General features: G+C 46.1%; 1 protein-coding gene and 1 long non-coding RNA gene across 2 annotated transcripts in view; one reads left to right on the forward strand and one right to left on the reverse strand.

Annotated features, from left to right (window-relative positions):
- The window catches only part of RBFA (ribosome binding factor A), a 49,315-nt gene extending 37,481 nt beyond the window's left edge, over positions 1-11,834 (reverse strand). The window contains exons 1-3 of the mRNA XM_069730911.1: positions 11,662-11,834; positions 11,512-11,551; positions 329-502 (exon numbers count right to left, since the gene is read on the reverse strand). Coding sequence (XP_069587012.1) covers positions 329-502; positions 11,512-11,551; positions 11,662-11,834 — 387 coding nt within the window. The remainder of the gene's footprint in view (positions 1-328; positions 503-11,511; positions 11,552-11,661) is intronic.
- Positions 11,736-12,271, forward strand: LOC138642634 (uncharacterized). Its single transcript, XR_011314077.1, has 2 exons — positions 11,736-11,868; positions 11,950-12,271. It is a non-coding gene; the product is annotated as an uncharacterized lncRNA (long non-coding RNA).
- Positions 12,272-15,714: the final 3,443 nt, after the last annotated feature.

Here is a 15,714-nt window from a genome sequence, read left to right on the forward strand (position 1 = left end):
AATGGATATGTTTATCAATGTCAAGCAGTGGGGGATCAACAGCCGTCAGAGCTCTATACACAATATGGGGGTCGTTTCCAGATACTGCATCCCAGCTCCTATTTAAGTGAATAGGAGCTGAACCGCAGTACCAAAGCTGTACTCTATGGGGTCTGTACACTGTGTACACCCTGTCGCAATGGGAGCTGAAAACTGTTTATCGAGTGGTGGACCCCGTGAAATACTGATCACATATTCTAAAGATGGTCATGAATTCACAAGCTTTGGATAACCCCTTTAAGAAGTTATGAACAGGTTAAGCCTATCTTATAACACAGCCACACATTACCTTTGATAGTTCAATTTGAAGATCAAAAACTTGCTCACAGACTTCTGCCGTGCTCAGGAGGCCGGTCAATGCTTTGTATAGGATCGAATTCAGAATCTTAATCCGAGCATTAGGTCCTCGATTTTCTTTCTGTTGTACCTTCATCAAACTCATTAAACCATGTGGTTTATAATTCTGGAGGGCAACACAATAAGAACAAATTGTAATACACTTCAGTAGGAGATTGTACTTCAAAGAATTTTAGGTTGCTCGGAGAAAATGAAAAAAAAATATATCTATTTTTCCTACAAAAGTGTTTTAGCCATCAAATGTTTTCACTTTCACAAGGATAGAAGGAGAAAACAGACCCCAAAATTTGTTATGCAATTTCTATTGATTACACCAATACCTCATATGTGGTCGAAAACTACTTTTGAAACACAGTACAAAGCTCAGACGGGAAGGAGAGCCATATTGTAGTGTAGATTTTATGGTTATGGTTTGCAGGTGCCATGTAAAATTGACAGAGTGCCTGAGGTGCCAGAACAGCAGAACCCCCCAAAAAATGACCTCATTTTACAAACTACACCCACCAATAAATTAATCTAGAGGTGCAGTGATCATAATGACCCCACAGCTGTGTCACAGAATTGTATACATTGGGCAGTGAAGAAAAAATAACTATAATTTTACCACTAAAATTTTGTTTTAGCCCCAGATTTTACATTTTAACACGGAGAAGTGGGTAAAAATGGAACCAAAATATGACCCAAAATTTTCTGCTGAATGTGGCAATACCCCTGTACAGTATTGCTTAGCCGTACGGTGAGACTCTGTAGGGATGGAGCGCTATTTGCCTCCTCGAGTGCAGATTTTCTTAGAATAGTTTACGGACTCCATATTCAGAGCCCCTAAGTGCTAGAAGAGCAGAATTCCCCTTCAAGTGACCCCATTTTGGAAATTATACCCCTCTGGGAATTTATCTACAAGTGTAGTGACTATTTTGACTCCATATAAAACCAACAAATAAAGTAGCACTCTGTAGCGCTATAGAATGCAACGAGAATTGCCTTATCGAGTCTGCCGGGTACACAGGAATTGGCCATTTGATGCACTAAGTTTTCTCAATTTTTCACATTTTCTAGTACAGTAAAGCAATTCAAATGTTATATTTCAGGTTTGCATGATATAGCGCTACAGAGTGTTATTTTATTTGTTGGTAGTGACCAGTGCATTGTGTCCAGCTCATGCTTCTGGAGACACTCACCCGTAAATTAGGTGGGCTCTCATAGCTACAAAAATGCCAAACATGTGGACATTAAATCTGGTTTATGCACACAGGGAGTCAGAAGGGAGAGGGACATTTGGATTTGGGAAAGCAGAATTTGTTGGATTTCTTTTTGGGGGGCAAGGAGCCATAGCGCGTTTTCAGAGCCTTTGTACTAACTGTAAATTGAAAGCCCTATATATTTCCGTTAACAGATGACGGACCTGAGTGGGGTGTTTTATGTAGATTAAGTTGAAGCTTTTATTGGGAACATTTTACTTAACATTTTGGATCACATTTATTCGGCGCTCTACACTGAGCACTTACATCAGAGTTTCCATCTAAGGGCTCATACTCACTTGCGAGAAACTCGGATGAGTCTCACATGTTAGCTGCCGGCACTCAGATCGGAGCGTGCGGCCGCCTAGGGATACATGCAGCCGCACGCTCCTGAGTGCAGCGCCGGGTATTGCCGTGCGAGACTCAGAGTTTCTCGCAAGCGAGTATGAGCCCTAAATCTCCAAGTGAGGTGATTCAGATGAAACCCCCGAGGGATCCATTCACTATAATGAGGCAGCAGAGTTACTCTGGATTCCGTCTGGCCTCTGTTCAGCATTGTCCTTTTCAGAGGTGCACAATACAGTGCCCAATCGTGCTTTTACGCACGCCTAAAAAGATGGACACTGCCCCAAATCACAGGCCAGACAACATCCACAGTGCTGAGCCTTACTATGATCTTTGGGAGGCAGAATGAAAAAAAATCTACAGCAGGTGAAGAATTGGTATCAGTGATTAGGCGACTTTATTCTTCGGGGTGGGTGCGATTACATTGACAACAGATTTATATAGTTTTTTTTTTTTGGGGCCACAGTCAAGTGAGGGCTTATTTTTTTGCGGTACAAGATGACGGCTTATTAGAACCATTTTCGGCCACATGACATTTTTTGATAAGCCTTCAATTCCAATTTTTCTGAGGCAGAATGAACAAAAAAACAGCAATTCATGAATTTTCTTTGGGACTTTTTTTTTAATGCTGTTCTGCGTGTGCAAAAATTGATAAGGAAGCTTTATTCTTTGGGTCAGTACAATTACAACGATACCACATTTATATAGTTTTTGCGCCTTCACGCAACAAAAACTTGTATAGAAAAAATAATTATATTTACATTTGTCTTTTTGATCGCATTTTACTCGGCGGTATGATGATAAAGCATAGTTTTTTTTGTCTTTTTTTTTTCTGGTGTTCATTGACGTATAATGTCAAGAAGTGGTTAAAATGCTTGATTCCCTCCATTAAATAATAAAGGAGAGCATTATACTCTTTAAAGGGAAACAGTCATGTTTTTATACCCCAAGCTAATGTCATGTATGTAATGTTCCTTTACATCCATACCTTTCTTTTAGAAATCCATGCTTTTATTTTAGAGACATCCACTGTTGAAATCTTATGCACATGGGCTGCACATGCAGCGAGGTTGGATACTGCACTTGCGGCTCTGCCGCTTTCTATTGCCCACTCGATGCCTACCTCTTGTCAGTGACAGGCAGGTCATTCTTTTCTCAGTGACCTGTGTTCCCAAGTGGGATTTCTTGCCAGCGCCATCATTGCCTTGGGCTGCAGACTGATAGTCCGGCTCTCTATTACATCACTGCGCACTATACCGCCCCGACGCTCTTACTATTCATTTGCCTAAGATTTTAATGAGAGATTTCCCTAAAATGGAAACATCGATATCTAACATAAAGATATGGGCTTCATCCACACTAAAGGGAACCTGTCAGCAAGATTTCACACCCCACGGCCTCTTATCTGTGGGACTTCAGGCAAAGGAGTCTTCAGTAAGCAGGAGGACGTGGCGCTGGGCGGGGAATAGAGCTGGAGTGACAGAGGCTTCAGATCTACCATATCCATTTACACATCAATTCAAACACTGATTTCTCAGTAACTAAGGAACAGACTGGCCATGTAAAGGTATTGCTGACTTGTCTTTGTAGAACTACATGCCCATATACATAGTTTGGGGTGTGAAATCCTGACAGATTCCATTTAAAGAGACATCCTGCAACTTGCGAGGCGAGGTCTCCACAGATTGGATTTGTTTGTCTAGCACATTCCACAGTTCGATCAAATTGAGATCTGGAAATTGGAGGCCAAGTCAACGCCTTTACATTTATATATACATTTTTATTAGAAAAGGTGATCTTTGAAAATAGAAATAAATAACTAAAGGAACGGGTATATACATATATATATATATATATATATATATATATATATATATATATATATATATATATATATATATATATATATATATATATATATATATATATATATATATATATATATATATATACACCTGAATAATTTTAATAAGCAAACTATGATCCTTTTTAACCGCATTCTTGTTACACTGACAGAAACCTAGAATGAGAGGATAGCTTGGCAGGGCATGGGATAGGTGATCTCCTAGTCACCGCAGCAGAGCTTCTTCTGCACATGCTCACAGGCATTCGTCCTACTAACATTCTAGGACAGGTTTCGGTCAGTGTCAGACACTTAATTCTACACGGATTACTTCCTGAGAGAAAGAAATTGAATGTGTTTAGCTTATTAAAGATATTTAGTAATTTATAAACGATATTTCCTTTACTTATTTTTTCCCTATTCCTAGATAACCACTTTAACCCCTTAAAGGGAACCTGTCACCCCGTTTTTTGAGATTGAGATATAAATACTGTTAAATAGGGCCTGTGCTGTGCGTTACTATGGTGTATGTAGTGTACCCTGATTCCCCATGTATGCCGAGAAATACATTACCAAAGTCGGCGTTTTCGCCTGTCAATCAGGCTGGTCTGGTCAGGTGGGCGTGTTCACAGCGTTCTTTTCTTCCCCAGGTTTCCGTTGGTGGCGTAGTGGTGTGCGCATGTCCAAGGTCCGGATTCCCTGTGCCCACGTGAAGACAGCGCGCGATCTGCGCTGTCATTCCTTTCATCGGTGCGGGCGGCCATCTTCCTGGGGCCGCGCGTGCGCAGATGTAGAGCTCTGCTGCACGGGGCTTCAGGAAAATGGCCGCGGGATGCCGCGCGTGCGCAGAAGAGATCGCGGCGGCCATTTTCCCAAAGCCGAGATGCAAACTCGGCTTTGGGAAAATGGCCGCCGCGATCTCTTCTGCGCACGCGCGGCATCCCGCGGCCATTTTCCTGAAGCCCCGTGCAGCAGAGCACTACATCTGCGCACGCGCGGCCCCAGGAAGATGGCCGCCCGCACCGATGAAAGGAATGACAGCGCAGATCGCGCGCTGTGTCTTCACGTGGGCACAGGGAATCCGGACCTTGGACATGCGCACACCACTACGCCACCAACGGAAACCTGGGGAAGAAAAGAACGCTGTGAACACGCCCACCTGACCAGACCAGCCTGATTGACAGGCGAAAACGCCGACTTTGGTAATGTATTTCTCGGCATACATGGGGAATCAGGGTACACTACATACACTATAGTAACGCACAGCGCAGGCCCTATTTAACAGTATTTATATCTCAATCTCAAAAAACGGGGTGACAGGTTCCCTTTAAGCCCCGAGGGTGGTTTGCACGTTAATGACCGGGCCAATTTTTACAATTCTGACCACTGTCCCTTTATGAGGTTATAACTCTGGAACGCTTCAACGGATCTTGGCGATTCTGACATTGTTTTCTCGTGACATATTGTACTTCATTTTAGTGGTAACATTTATTCGATATAACTTGCGTTTATTTGTGAAAAAAACGGAAATTTGGCGAAAATTTAGAAAATTTTGCAATTTTCCAACTTTAAATTTTTATGCCCTTAAATCACAGAGATATGTCACGCAAAATACTTAATAAGTAACATTTCCCACATGTCTACTTTACATCAGAACAATTTTGGAACCAAAATTTTGTTTTGTTAGGGAGTTAAGGGTTAAAAGTTGACCAGCAATTTCTCATTTTTACAACACCATTTTTTTTTTAGGGACCACATCTCATTTGAAGTCGTTTTGAGGGGTCTATATGATAGAAAATACCCAAGTGTGACACCATTCTAAAAACTGCACCCCTCACGGTGCTCAAAACCACATTCAAGAAGTTTATTAACCCTTCAAAGGTTTCACAGGAGTTTTTGGAATGTTTAAATAAAAATGAATATTTAACTTTTTTTCACACAAAATTTATTTCAGCTCCAATTTGTTTTATTTTACCAAGGTTAACAGGATAAAATGGATGCCAAACGTTGTTGTACAATCTGTACTGAGTACGCTCATACCCCATATGTGGGGGGTAAACCACTGTTTGGGCGCATGGCAGAGCTAGGAAGGAAAGGAGCGCCATTTTACTTTTCAATGCAAAATTGACTGGAATTGAGATGGGATGCCATGTTGCGTTTGGAGAGCCCCTGATGTGCCTAAACATTGAAATCCCCACAAGTGACACCATTTTGGAAAGTAGACCCCTTAAGGAACTTATCTAGAGGTGTGGTGAGCACTTTGACCCAACAAGTGCTTCACAGAAGTTTATAATGCAGAGCCGTAAAAATAAAAAATCATATTTTTTCACAAAAATGATCTTTTCGCCACCAATTTTTTATTTTCCCAAGGGTAAGAGAAGAAATTAGACCACAAAAGTTGTTGTGCACTTTGTCCTGAGTGCGACGATACCCCATATGTGGGGGTAAACCACTGTTTGGGCGCATGGCAGAGCTCGGAAGGAAAGGAGCGCCATTTGACTTTTCAATGCAAAATTGACTGGAATTGAGATGGGACGCCATGTTGCGTTTGGAGAGCCCCTGATGTGCCTAAACATTGGAACCCCTCACAAGTGACACCATTTTGGAAACTAGACCCCCTAAGGAACTTATCTAGATGTGTTTTGAGAGCTTTGAACCCCCAAGTGTTTCACTACAGTTTATAACGCAGAGCCGTGAAAATAAAAATTCTTTTTTTTTTCACAAAAATGATTTTTTAGCCCCTAGCTTTGTATTTTTACAAGGGTAACAGAATAAATTGGACCCCAAAAGTTGTTGTCCAATTTGTCCTGAGTACGCTGATACCCAATATGTGGGGGGGGAACCACTGTTTGGGCGCATGGCAGAGCTCGGAAGGGAAGGAGCGCCACTTGGAATGCAGACTTAGATGGATTGGTCTGCAGGAGTCACGTTGCATTTGCAGAGCCCCTGATGTACCCAAACAGTACAAACCCCCCACAAGTGACCTCATATTGGAAACTAGACCTCCCACGGAACTTATCTAGATGTGTTGTGAAAACTTTGAACCCCCAAGTGTTTCACTACAGTTTACAACGCAGAGCCGTGAAAATAAAAAATCCTTTTTTTTTCCCACAAAAATGATTTTTAGCCCCCCAAATTTTTATTTTCCCAACGATAACAAGAGAACTTGGACCCAAAAAGTTGTTGTCCAATTTGTCTCGAGTACGATGATACCCCACACGGGTTGGACACACGGGAGAGGTCAGAAGGGAAGGAGCACTGTTTTACTTTTTCAATGCAGAATTGGCTGGAATTGAGATCTGACGCCATGTCGCGTTTGGAGAGCCCCTGATGTGCCTAAACAGTGGAAACCCCTCAATTATAAATGAAACCCTAATCCAAACGCACCCCTAACCCTAATCCCAACTGTAACCCTAACCACACACCTAACCCTGACACACCCCTAATTCTAATCCCAACCGTAAATGTAATCCAAACCCTCACCCTAGCCCTAACCCTAGCCCTAACCCTAATGGGAAAATGGAAATAAATACATTTTTTTTTAATTTTATTATTTTTCCCTAAGGCTAGGTTCACATTGCGTTAGGGAAATCCGTTTAGCGCTAGCGGATTGCGCTAACGCAATGTCTTTTTAGGTGTCATGTTTAGTGGTCGCGTTAACGTCCCCGCTCTGGAAGATCGGGAATCGGACCTCGGGCGCGCTGCGGACGCTGCAAGCAGCGTCCGAGGCGCGCCACAAAAGAACGGCACCTTGCTAGCGCGAGCCGAAAATGGCACGCTCTAGCGATGCGCTACACCCGAAAATCACATTGCTGTCAATGGGTGTGCTAACGGACCCGTTGCACGACGTTAATTGTGACATTTTCGCCGTGCAACGCTGTCTGTTAGCGTTAACCCATTAACGCAATGTGAACCTAGCCTAACTAAGGGGGTGATGAAGGGGGTTTGATTTACTTTTATAGCGTTTTTTCTATCGGATTTTTATGATTGGCAGCCGTCACACACTAAAAGACGCTTTTTATAGCAAAAAAGTTTTTGCGTCTCCACATTTTGAGACCTATAATTTTTCCATATTTTGGTCCACAGAGTCATGTGAGGTCTTGTTTTTTGCGGGACGAGTTGACGTTTTTATCGGTTACATTTTCGGACACGTGACAGTTTTTGATCGCTTTTTATTCCGATTTTTTGTGAGGCAGAATGACCAAAAACCAGCTATTCATGAATTTCTTTTGGGGGAGGCGTTTATACCGTTCCGGTAAAATTGATGAAGTTTTATTCTTCGGGTCAGTACGATTACAGCGATACCTCATTTACCGTATATACTCGAGTATAAGCCGACCCCCCTAATTTTGCCACAAAAAACTGGGAAAACTTATTGACTCGAGTATAAGCCTAGGGTGGAAATGCAGCATTTACCGGTGAATTTCAAAAATAAAAATAGATCATTATTTCCCCATAGCTGTGCCATACAGTGCTCTGCACCGTTCATATTTCCCCATAGCTGTGCCATATATACGGTGCTCTGCACCGTTCACTGTGCCCCATAGATGTGCCATACAGTGCTCTGCACCGTTCATATTTCCCCATAGCTGTGCCATATACGGTGCTCTGCACCGTTCACTGTGCCCCATAGATGTGCCATATACGGTGCTCTGCACCGTTCACTGTGCCCCATAGATGTGCCATATACGGTGCCCTGCACCGTTCACTGTGCCCCATAGATGTGCCATATACGGTGCTCTGCACCGTTCACTGTGCCCCATAGATGTGCCATATACGGTGCTCTGCACCGTTCACTGTGCCCCATAGATGTGCCATATACGGTGCTCTGCACCGTTCACTGTGCCCCATAGATGTGCCATATACGGTGCTCTGCACCGTTCACTGTGCCCCATAGATGTGCCATATACGGTGCTCTGCACCGTTCACTGTGCCCCATAGATGTGCCATATACGGTGCCCTGCACCGTTCACTGTGCCCCATAGATGTGCCATATACGGTGCTCCGCACCGTTCACTGTGCCCCATAGATGTGCCATATACGGTGCTCCGCACCGTTCACTGTGCCCCATAGACGTGCCATATACGGTGCTCCGCACCGTTCACTGTGCCCCATAGATGTGCCATATACGGTGCTCTGCACCGTTCACTGTGCCCCATAGATGTGCCATATACGGTGCTCTGCACCGTTCACTGTGCCCCATAGATGCTCCACATAAATCTCTGCCGCCGCCGCTGCTGCTGCTGCTGCAATAAAAAAAAAAAAACACATACTCACCTCCCTTGATTGCAGCTCCCGGCGTCTCGTTCCGGCGCCTCCATCTTCCCGGCGTCTCTGCTCTGACTGATCAGGCAGAGGGCGCCGCTCACACTATATGCGTCATCGCGCCCTCTGCCTGAACAGTCAGAGCGCAGACGCCGGGAAGATGGAGGCGCCGGCCGGGAAGATGGATCGGCGCCCGGCGGCTGGAACGAGGACAGGTGAATATGCTATACTCACCTAGTCCTGGCGATCCTCGCGCTGTCCCTCTGCCTGGTCTTCGGTGCCGCAGCTTCTTTCTCTATCAGCGGTCACCGGCACCGCTGATTAGAGGAATGAATAGGCGGCTCCACCCCTATGGGAGGTGGAGCCGCTTATTCATTTCTGTAATGAGCGGTCCCACGTGACCGCTGAAGAGGGGAAGAAGCTGCAGCACAGAAGACCGTGGGACGGCAGGGACAGCGCGAGGATCGCTGGGACTAGGTAAGTATACCTCAGCGCCCTCACCCCCTCACCCGCCGACCCTGCCACCCACCTTGACTCGAGTATAAGCCGAGAGGGGCACTTTCAGCCCAAAATTTTGGGCTGAAAATCTCGGCTTATACTCGAGTATATACGGTATATCATTTTTTTTATGTTTTGGAGCTTTTATACGATAAAAGCTATTTTATAGAAAAAATAATTATTTTGGCATCGCTTTATTCTGAGGACTATAACTTTTTTATTTTTTTGGTTATGATGCTATATGGTGGCTCGTTTTTTGCGGGACAAGATGACGTTTTCAGAGGTACCATGGTCATTTATATCCGTCTTTTTGATCGCATGTTATTCCACTTTTTGTTCAGCGTTATGATAAAGCGTTATTTTTTGGCTCTTTTTTTTTTTTTTTTTTCTTACGGTGTTCACTGAAGGGGTTAACTAGTGGGCCAGTTTTATAGGTCGGGTCGTTACGGACGCGGCGATACTAAATATGTGTACTTTTATTGTTTTTTTGGGTTTTTTTTTTAGATAAAGAAATGGATTTATGGGAATAATATTTTTTTTTTTTCTTCTTTATTTAGGAAATTTTTTTTTTTTTTTTTACACGTGTGGAAATTTTTTTTTTTACTTTTTCACTTTGTCCCAGGGGGGGACATCACAGATCACCGATCTGACAGTGTGCACAGCACTCTGTCAGATCGGTGATCTGACATACAGCCGGGCAGGATTAGAGCTGCAGCCTGATCCTGACCCGGAAGTGCTCCCTGCAAGACCAGGATGCAGCCCGGCGGCCATTTTGGATCCGGGGACTGCAGGGAGAAGACGCTCGGTACACGGTGAGTACATCACCGTGTACCGATCGTCTCAGGGAAGCCCGCAGGGAGCCCCCTCCCTGCGCGATGCTTCCCTGCACCGCCGGCACACCGCGATCATCTTTGATCGCGGTGTGCCGGGGGTTAATGTGCCGGGAGCGGTCCGTGACCGCTCCTGGCACATAGTGCCGGATGTCAGCTGCGATAGGCAGCTGACACCTGGCCGCGATCGGCCGCGCTCCCCCCGTGAGCGCGGCCGATCGCATATGACGTACTATCCCGTCACTGGGAATTAAGTCCCAGGTCACCTGGACGGGATAGTACGTCATATGGGATTAAGGGGTTAAGGGGAATCTGTCACCAGTTTTTTTGCAACCTATCTGAACGCAGCATGATGTAGGGGCAGAGACACTGATTCCAGCGATGTGTCACTTGCTGGGCTGCTTGCTGCAGTTTTGAGAAAATCAGCAGGAGATTATCACAGGAGAACTAGTAAACCTGCCATGTAATCCTCCATGTTAATGAGCTCTTTATAACCCCAGCGCCTCCACTGATTTGCAGCGTTCTGCCTATGCACAGCGTGTACACAGAAAGCTGCCAATCAGTGGTGTGAGCGGGGTTTTCACAGAGAATTGGTAGATCTGCAGCAGATAAACAGTGATTTTGCTAGAACTTTGATAACCAGCCCAGTAAACAATACATAGACGGAATCAGGGTCTCTGCCCCTACATCACGCTGGTGGAAAAATCCTGGTGTCAAAGTGGAATAACTTATCTGCATTCTGTTCACCTTCATTGTATTTTGATTACATAAGATGGATAAATTACCAACAGGGATGGATTTTTTATTGAATTCTCGAGACTTGCACCTAGGAAGCTCCCGCACCTCCGGGTCATGGTCAGGTTATAGTTTGGGAAACTTTCTTCATCCATTAGTTCTATACATGTGACGTCGCTATATACTGGCATGGAGAAACGTGTTGCTGAATCTGTCACCTGTAAGGAATGCTTGCCCCTGGTGCCCACGACAGAGGCTGGGGAGCACAGTGACTACTGATGCCGCAGCCACTAAGGGGGCCAGGCTCAGAGCACTGGGCTTATTCTGGGGGACTCTATGGCAGCCTTGGTTCAATACTTACAGGCCTACTAATGGATGGACTGTCATACCAGGGCTTCTTCCTGTGGATACGGAAAGAACAAAAATCAGCAAATTGCAATAATGACCGCTCTACATAAGGCAAATAATAATGTAGTAACTCTCTGTCACCAGTAGGTGGCGCTCCGCTTACTTAGATTTGGCTGAGAATTTATGGAGCAGTGACTTGGCGGAGAGTGCTGGGGACACATGAACACATCTGTGCTGGTCCGGACTGGCGACTAAGCGGGGGCATAGTGACCTGGCAACATTCGGATACGTGGTGGCGCGGAAGAGCATAGACAAAACTGCTGCGGGCGTCCTCATGTCGCTGGAGTGGCTGCAGCCTCCCTGGAGATAGGTAATCGGCTGCTATGACTGTTCTCAGACTTAGACCTAACTAGTAGATACAAGATAATATCTTTTGTGTTGTGTCCAGCAGATGGCGCAGTGAAGCGATCACACGTGCATGAGCAGTGGCGCTATGTGGCCGCCGGCAGCAGCGGGTCACGTGACAGTTGTCAACCAGGACAGAAGCCCCCCAGGATCTGCGCCTCTGTCTGTGCCTGATTTAGGAGCAGATATCAGGGGGAAATGTCCTCTGTATTACTCACACTACACACTTTTTTTTGCCATGTTTTGGTCAAAAGGTTGGACGCCTCTTAAAACCAAACCCATCCATTAACATGATATTAGGGCACCAGTTCATTGATTACATGTTATTCATTTTTTGGTGAAGAAATAAAGCGATATATACAGCAATTCAGCCATTGTTTTAGTTGTGTTTCATTTCTTTCGCTGTTTTCTGTGGTAAAAACAAGATGTTACATTTATTCTCCTCTATAGTATACAGTTGTATTAACTGCATATTGACCACAGCCGGTTACTGCATGCCCAGCCCATTATTCCAGTCAATATGGGGCGGATGTGCAGTACATGGCCACTATTCCGTATAGTGGCGGATTAAGAGTAGCCAGGGCCCCGAGCAGTTTAGAATGCGTGCCCCCACCTCCCGGTACCTGATGTATCATTTGACGTGTCACTTGATCCCCGTGATAGGTCATGTGAGAAACACGCACTCTGGTGCACATGCGTGCACGGAAAACGACAGAGCAGAGCACACAGCGCAAATTTCTCCATTATGTACAGAACTATAAATAACAGCACTATACAAAATAGAGCAGGGGTGGGAGATTAATTTTCACCAAGGGGCCACATGACAGTCTGTGACTATTGTGGAGGCCGAACCAATAGGCTGAAGTTAATTGTGCTCAATATTAATATAAAAAATATCTACTACTGCGGGGATATCTGTCCTCCGTGCGTTCCATAGCCCTGAAGTGACGATGGCTAGATTGCCTTTGGAAACAGGAAGCTGTAGAACCTGTTGCGGGCCAAGCGCCCGGAAGTAATTTCAGCCACCGTTTTTCTCACGATAGCCACATACGCCGACACAGCAGGTAATGGGTCACAAAAGGGGAGGTACCATTGTGGGCCAATAGCTTGGAGATTATACCGGCGTGCGTTCCAGTAACTGGCACCACTGGCTATCCTTTTATAGCCGATACTGCCACCCACAACCACCACACTATGCATAACAAGTCCTGATCCCTGTTTCACTCTCTGCAGAACAGGACAGAGAGTGGATGGACCCACATGTCTTATAGCACTTATCACTTTAATCTCCTAATACAAGCTATTCCCCTGATGAGTTTGCCTGGATAAAACGCATTGGAATACAACCACTACCGAGAGTATGTAGGAAGATGGACCGGTCCAGTGATGCTTCTCTCATGCCGATTCTATCGGGGCTGTCACCATTTTTGGAGGGGGAAAGCTTTCCAACCCAGACAGACCTTTGCACTCCACTGTAGGGGGCGTGTCAGGTATAAAAGGGGCGGGACACTTGGAGGGAAGACAGAACGTGCAGCAGGAGAAGGTTGACTCTTCTGCGGGGCCTTGCAACAGCTCAGGCCCACGCTGAAGTACCTCAGACCCTGTCCAGACTGATCGTGAGAGACTTGAGGTGGTGCGCCCATCCACTCTGACTACCAGAGCTCTGACCCACATCGCTCCATTAATGGGCCGTGAGTGTGCGCCCTGCAGCTGACTAGGTGGATCGTCGAGAACCCGGGACCTACTTCCCCGGCACCAGCACTGTTCAGCAACATCTTCCAGCGAAGGCAGAGACTGCGACACTTATTGGACTTTGTCCCAGCAATCCACTACCTAGTCTGTGAGAGCCAGGATACGCCGCTTCCGTCAGGAGACAGTGCTTCACCTTCCTCCAGGAACAGGCCAGAGACTTCACGCGTCGCCTACGGCGCCACCGTGGGATTTCAAGCTTCCACCACCCTGAAACCATCTGACTGATAAGTTTACCAGTTTCCTAACCATTTGTTCCTACCCTGATACCAAACCCAAGTTTATTACCCCCTTAACCATTCCTATCCCTGCGTGGAGTAATCCTTGTAATAAACACATTAACTCTTGTTCTGCCTCCTGCTCGTCACTGCATCTCGCTTTCCTGCGATTCTTACATTTGGCATAGTCGGCAGGATGCAGTCTAACAGCACGGAGGTTACATTTGGCATAGTCGGCAGGATGCAGTCTAACAGCACGGAGGTGGTAGAACAAGCAGTTGGGTTGGGCCCTAGGTCCAGTATATCTCTGGGGGCCATGTTGGATAAGCTCCCTAAGTTTTCAGGGAATAATACTATGTTATGGAGCTGGACTGTGCATATGAGAGGGATTATGCGGATGCATCCCATGATTCCTGCATTAAAGGCCGAGGTGGCCATGATGGCTTTGGATGGAGAAGCCAGAGACTCAGTTACGACCCCCCCAGGGAATGAGACATCTTTAACAAAGTGTTAGAAATTTTGGAGAAGACTCATGAGGACCCCATGGACGTAAGGGAGTTAAGAATGCGCCTATTTAGCCGTGTGCAAAGGGAGGGGGAGACGGTGACGCAGTACATGAGCTCTCTCCAGGAAATTCACACTGCTATTGTTAGAAAAGACTACCAAGGTGTAGGACGTGATGTGATGTTGTGGGACCAGTTGGTGACAGGCTTGCGGGACGTGCTGACAAAGCAGGCTTTGAGGGAGCGTTTGCAGTTAAATCCACCCATGACATTCTCCGAAGTAGGAAGTGAAGCACGCACACTCGAGCAAAAGCAGTGGGTGACAGTCGAAGTAGGGAAGGTCCGGACCTGGGTGGTATCTGTGAATGTGATCACCGAAACCAAGTGGGTGGAGGAATTACTGAAGGAGATGCAGGATATTCGAGGGGAGCTGGCCAATACAAAGAAGAAATCAACAGGAATCTTAACCTCGCCAGGGGGCAAAGATGGCCCCAAACCTCGCCGCGAATCCAGGATGTTCTGGCGAGAGAGATCACTCGCATGTTACAATTGTGGAGAAATTGGACATTTTGCTCGGAAGTGCCCGCATCAGGGTAGGTCCCTTCAACGTAATCCGTTAAACTAGAGGGCTCCGAGCCAGGGGGCCGCCACCCGGAGCCTGAACAGTCACAAAGGATTAACACAAGTTGCACCAATCTAGTCTCTATGTGCCCCCTCGTCTGGGCCGAACTGGACAAACGATCACTACGTTGCCTGGTAGATACTTGCTCACAGGTGACTACGATGCCTGAAACTTACTTTCAGCGACACTTCCCCGACACAAGGCGGCCTGAGTGGGGCCCAGTGATTAAATTGATAGCTGCCAATTGCTAACTACTGGAGCTCTGAGCCGCATCGCTCTGCTACTGGCCGTAAGTGTGCGGCCTGGAGCTGACCAGGCGGATCGTCGAGAACCCGGGACCTACTTCCCCAGCACCAGTGCTGTTCAGTGGCATCTTCCAGTGGAGGCAGAGACTGTGACACTTAGTGGACTTTGTCCCAGCAACCCGCTACCTCATCTGCGAGAGCCAGGATACGCCACTTCCGTCAGGAGACAGTGCTTCACCTTCCGCTAGGAACAGGCTAGAGACATCATGCATCGCCTACGGCGCCACCGTGGGATTTCAAGCTTCCACCGCCCGGAAGTCATTGGACTGATAAGTTTACTAGTTTCCTAACCGTTTGTTCCTACTCTGATACCAAACCCAAGATTATTCCCCCCTTAACCCTTCCTCTCCCTGCGTGGAGTAATCCTTGTAATAAACCCATTAACTCTTGTTCTGCCTCCTTCTTGTCCCTGCA

Source organism: Ranitomeya imitator, chromosome 6 (genome assembly GCF_032444005.1).
Source record: "Ranitomeya imitator isolate aRanImi1 chromosome 6, aRanImi1.pri, whole genome shotgun sequence".
Lineage (NCBI taxonomy): Eukaryota > Metazoa > Chordata > Amphibia > Anura > Dendrobatidae > Ranitomeya > Ranitomeya imitator.